General features: G+C 48.6%; 1 protein-coding gene across 1 annotated transcript; it reads right to left on the minus strand.

The window, feature by feature from the left end:
• Positions 1-990: 990 nt before the first annotated feature.
• Positions 991-4,454, minus strand: LOC105571160. The gene is made up of 2 exons (XM_012028635.1): positions 4,057-4,454; positions 991-3,973 (listed from the first exon to the last, which is right to left on the minus strand). Exons 1-2 carry the CDS (start codon positions 4,452-4,454, stop codon positions 991-993), a joined length of 3,381 nt encoding a protein of 1,126 aa, XP_011884025.1.
• Positions 4,455-5,320: the final 866 nt, after the last annotated feature.

Consider the following 5,320-nt stretch of genomic DNA (forward strand, 5'->3'; position numbering starts at 1 on the left):
TGTTAGAAATTGAAAATTTCGCAAAAAAAACGGTTTCCATAAATAAATTTAAAAAATAAATTAATTTTTCGGATAAAAAAGAAGTTGCAACAACCGAGAATCGAACCCGCTACCTCGGGCTCGTGAAGCAAGCACGCTACCGCCTGAGCCGCCGGACCACTTGAAGAGCGGGATAACTTTTCCGTATGTAAGGTGCTCGAAAACTTTGAACCCTTTTTTCTCGAAACTGGCTGAATATGGCGCCCTAATATTTAAGTATATTAACACCCTAAGGGTAAACTACCACTACACGAAGCCTCGTTCCGAACTTCATTTCCCAGAGCGTAGTCTCCCCTTGTTAGCTTGTCGGTGAGCAAGTTCGCGTGTTGTCCTGGAAGCCGGCGGGCCCTGGTAGGCTGCTCGAGGCCGTTGTCCAGCGAGGTTGAGACAAAGATCCGTGGATAAGAGCTTCTGCGACCGGTTCCTTGATTTTGCGGATTCCCTTAGGTTCAATTATCTCGTGCGTGATGAGTGCCAAGGCTCTTTGTGTCACTGACTCGAGTTCTCTTAAGTGAGAGAGAGAGAGAGAGAGATTCGGTACCGAGCACTTCCGACGCATCGGAAGATCAAGAGACTACTGGCCACGCTGACACGATTGCGTCAGCGGCCGCGCGACGAAACTTGTCGCAGAGAGAGAGAGACAGAGAGCGGAGAGAAAGAGAAAGAGTGACACCGCTTGGTTATAGGCCGAGGCCCCGTGCGGCTAGAGTTGTAGGCCGCCCGCTCTTTTCAAATTGAACTCTGAGTATTTCCACTCACTCAGAGCGGAACGTTCGTACGTGTTTTCTGAACATTTTCCGCCCGCCTTCGTTAATGTAAATTAACGAACGAGTTAAACTGTTTGAGTGGAAATTGGCAAGGGACAGATTTTAGCGACAGGACGTTTGAGGAGAGAGGTCTGGGTTTTGATTGTAACGACTCGTGTGAGTCCATCCTGTCCTGGGTGAGTTTCTACGATTCGTCCCAATGGCCACTTGGATGGAGGGTAACGTTCATCGACGACCAGCACGAGAGCGCCTTCTGGATTGACGGGTTGGCTCGGTTCCACTTGTAAACGGCTAGGTATCGTTGCAGGCATTCACTTGACCAACGTTTCCAAAAGCTTTCCAGCATCTGCCGGTTGAGTTGCCACCGAGACAGATGAGATTGCCTTTCAAACTCGAGTGATGGTTCTGGTATAGTAGCGGGAGCGCAGCCCATCAGAAAGTGCCCTGGTGTCAGGGCGTTGATGTCTTCCGGATCGTCAGAAAGAGGGCTGAGAGGTCGAGAATTGAGCACGGCTTCAACTTGAGACAAGAGTGTCGACATTTCTTCGTAAGTGAGATGGTGGTCTCCGATCGCACGCTTCAGATGGAATTTGACTGATTTGACGCCCGCTTCCCATTTCCCTCCAAAATGAGGTGCGGCTGGTGGGTTGAACAACCACTGAGTTCCGTCGTTTGCCAAAAGATTTGCTAATGCTCCGCATTCAGTTGTTGCAGAGGAAAAGAGTCTGTTGAGCTCGGCGTCGGCTCCCTTCAGATTAGTGCCGCAATCACTACGCAAAGTAGCGCAAATTCCCCGTCGTGACGTGAATCTTTTATAGGCTGCGATGAATCCGTCAGCTGTGTAATCAGTGACCAGTTCCAAATGCACTGCGGAGGTGACCTGACAAACGAATAAGGAAATGTATGCCTTGTATGATTTAGCATTTTTCCCTTTCCATGTCTTGATGATAAGAGGCCCGGCGTAATCAATGCCACTGTGCAAGAAGGGGCGAGATGGAGTCGCGCGTTCGATGGGAAGCTGACCCATCAGTTGTTGAGCCCTTTGTTGACGATATCGGGCACATTTCACGCAGTTTAAAATGTGAGACCGGACTGGGGCTCGTCCTCCAACGATCCAATAGTTATTTCGTAAAAATGTCAAAGTCACCTGTGTGCCTCCGTGCATTGTTCGAATGTGCGCATCAGAGATGATAAGAGACGTTAGCGCTGATCTTCGGGGAAGAATGAGTGGATGCTTTGCTTCTGGCGACAGCAGAGATGAGTTAAGGCGCCCGCCGACACGGAGAAGACCTTTTGAGTCGACGATCGGAGTGAGGCGTACGAGTGAGCTTGAGCGCGGAAGTACTTCACCCTTCTTCAAAATGGTGAGCTCATGATTGAAATGAGTCCTTTGAATTGTCTGGACCCAGAACTCCATTGCGGCCTTTAGTTCGTGCGTGGTTAGCGGGCCAGATGGAGGAGTCAAGGCACGTCGGAAGCGGGTAACGCCTCTTCGGCACCAGGCAGTGATTCGAGTCAGTCGATTTAGATCGGAGTATCGTTGCAGCAAGTCCCATGGCTCAGTTAATTTGCGAGGGGCTATGACCGCAACGTGAGTAGGTCGCTCTTCTAACATCGTTTCTTGAATCCATAATTGAGGTGGGTGAGGCCAGGAGGAGGTATCTTGCAGGAGCCACGATGGTCCGGTCCACCAGATAGAGTGATTGGCGAGTTGATTTGGAGACAGTCCGCGAGTGCCACAGTCCGCCGGGTTGTCCGTTCCCGGCACAAATTTCCATATTGCATGCGGCAGTGTTTCTTGGATAAACCGCACTCGATTATGGACGTAGTCCTTCCAACGAGAAGGGTGATTGTTGATCCAGGTGTAAGTGATTGCAGAATCGGTCCAGAGATAGATCGCTTGAGTATTTAGAGTCCAGACTGCAAGTACGCGATTTACAAGCTTAGCCAAAAGCACAGCACCAGACAGTTCCAGGCGCGGTATCGTTAGTCGTTTAAGTGGGGCGACCTCGGTTTTAGAAACCACTAAATGAGACGTGATGTCTCCATTGCTGGAGAACACGCGGATATAAACTGCTGCGCAAATAGTGAGCTTGGACGCGTCACAAAACCCGTGAACCTCCACGGCATGATTATCTGCAATGCCTATCCAACGAGGGAAGGATAGGCAAGGCATATCTTGAAGCTCTTCCACGAATTCACGCCACTTTACGGCGGCATGAGAGGGTAACGGTTCGTCCCAGCCGATCTTGATGGACCATAATTCTTGCATGATGATTTTAGCCTTGATGATGACAGGCGACACCAATCCCAGAGGGTCAAACAATTTTGCGATGGAGGATAACACTCGTCGTTTTGTAATCTCGGCAGTAGATGTAGATGCTAAGGTGAAATGGAACGTGTCGGTAGAAGCGTTCCAGCACAATCCAAGTATATTTGTAATGGGGGTGTCATTGATTTGACAAGATGTCGAATGAGCTTGTTTTTCCGGTGCTATTGCGCGGAGGACATCTGGATGATTGCTCACCCACTTTTGTAGCGGAAAACCGCCCGCCATGCAGAGTTGATGTGTCTGCTTTGCAAGTTCTTGAACGGCCGAAATCGAGTCACCTCCTCCGAATAGGTCGTCAACGTAGCGTCCCTTTTGTAAGATAGGAACGGCAAGAGGATAATTGGCACCTTCATCCATGATTAATTGTTCCAGTACGCGAAGAGCGAGGAATGGGGCACAAGCCAATCCATAAGTCACAGTGGTTAGCTGAAAGGTGGTGATCCGGTTGGTTTTCGCGAACCAGAGTATGCGTTGAAAGTCCCAGTCAGAATCGTGTACATTAATCTGACGAAACATCTTCTCCATGTCAGATGAAAAGACATATCGGAAGAGGCGGAACCACAGCAGAACGTTGAGTAGATCGACTTGTAATTTAGCTCCAGTGTGTAAGAGATCGTTCAATGAATGACCTGATGACGTCCGGCTTGATCCGTTGAAGACGACCCTTAATCTTGTTGTAGAACTACTTTCCCGTATAACTCCATGATGTGGGAGATAATATGTGAGTGATGGCTCAGGTTGACTCTCCGGAACGCGAGTCATATGTTGTAATTGTTCGTAGTCGAACATAAAATCCGAGTAGAGTTTGGAGTAATCGGAATCGTCTTCCAATTTCCTGTGAAGACGATGGATTATCCGAATAGCCTTTGATTTCGAATCGCCAAGGCGATCTGGTGGATGTTTGAATGGTAGGCGAACAGTATACCGCCCTTGCTTATCCCGAGTATGTGTTGAGACAAAATGTTGTTCGCATTCTGATTCTTCGGGAGTGAGAGACGACGTGACTGTCGAGGGGATTTCCTCGATGTTCCAGAACCGCTGAAGCAGTTCATGAAGTTGATGATCGAGCGAGACATGGAACCCGTGAATATCTTGAGAGAGAGAGAAGCTAGTCCTGACGGACCCAAGATGATCCATCCGAGTGATGTTCTTTGCGCAATTGGCGCATCCGCGTCTCCCTTCACTACTCCGTCTTCCAAAATTTGGGCGTAAACATCCGCGCCCAAGATAAGGTCGATATGCTCTGGTGAGGTAAAGTCCTTGTCAGCTAGAAGTAGATCTTGCAGATGAGGCCATGTTACGGTTTCGGTTTGCATGGACGGCAGAGATCCCGTCAGCCTTGGTAGAATGTGTGCGGAAACAAAGTATTCCGATTTCGATGGAAAATGTGGCTTGATCTTGAACGACACCTGTCCTTTGGTTTTGTTTGATCGTTGAGCGCCCACGCCGACCAGAGAAATTGATGATTTAACTTATTTTTGAGGTTGCAAATGCTTTGAGCAAGCGCATTCTGGTAACGAGGAACTCGCTCAATTGAACCCACGTCGGAGGTTCCTTGGAGAGTCCTAGCGTATGCTCCCATGCCTTTAATGACTTTGCGTCGAGACGTTGGACCGCAGTAAAGATGAGAAAGTCATCCCACTTTTGCCCTGGTCGATTTAGAGTATCTAAAGTGCGGTAAATCTGCATGACGTTCGTATTGAGTTGTTCCAATTCCGAAGCTGATTCCTTAGTCATGCGCTTGAGAGAGAGTAATGTTTGGAGGGCTGCATCCACTAAGCGTTTATTCTCATAGACTGCTATTAAGGAGTCCCATGCCCTTTGGAAATTGTCAGCTATTAGTGTGGTATTCTTGAGAAGAAGTGAGGCAGATCCAGTCAAGCTGGTCTTCAAATACTGAAGCTTCTCAACCAATGTCAAGGTAGGATGGTCCACAATCAGAGAGATGAATAAGTCCTTGAATGACAGCCAATCCGCCGGAGACCCATTGAATGTTGGCAGGTCGATTGGAGTCAGTAGAGCATGATAGAGAAGAGAAGGAGCTGCGTAATTCTGAGAAGTACTAGGCGTTGAAAGTAGCCGATGCGAGGTTTCCGTATCCTCTTCAAGCAGCAGACTCATTTGTCTGACAGCTACGAGATAGGCTTCAAGAGTTGTTGAGAAGAGACCTTCCGAGAAGTAT

Source organism: Vollenhovia emeryi, unplaced genomic scaffold (assembly GCF_000949405.1).
Source record: "Vollenhovia emeryi isolate VEMERY1.0 unplaced genomic scaffold, V.emery_V1.0 DF941103.1, whole genome shotgun sequence".
Classification (NCBI taxonomy): Eukaryota; Metazoa; Arthropoda; class Insecta; order Hymenoptera; family Formicidae; genus Vollenhovia; species Vollenhovia emeryi.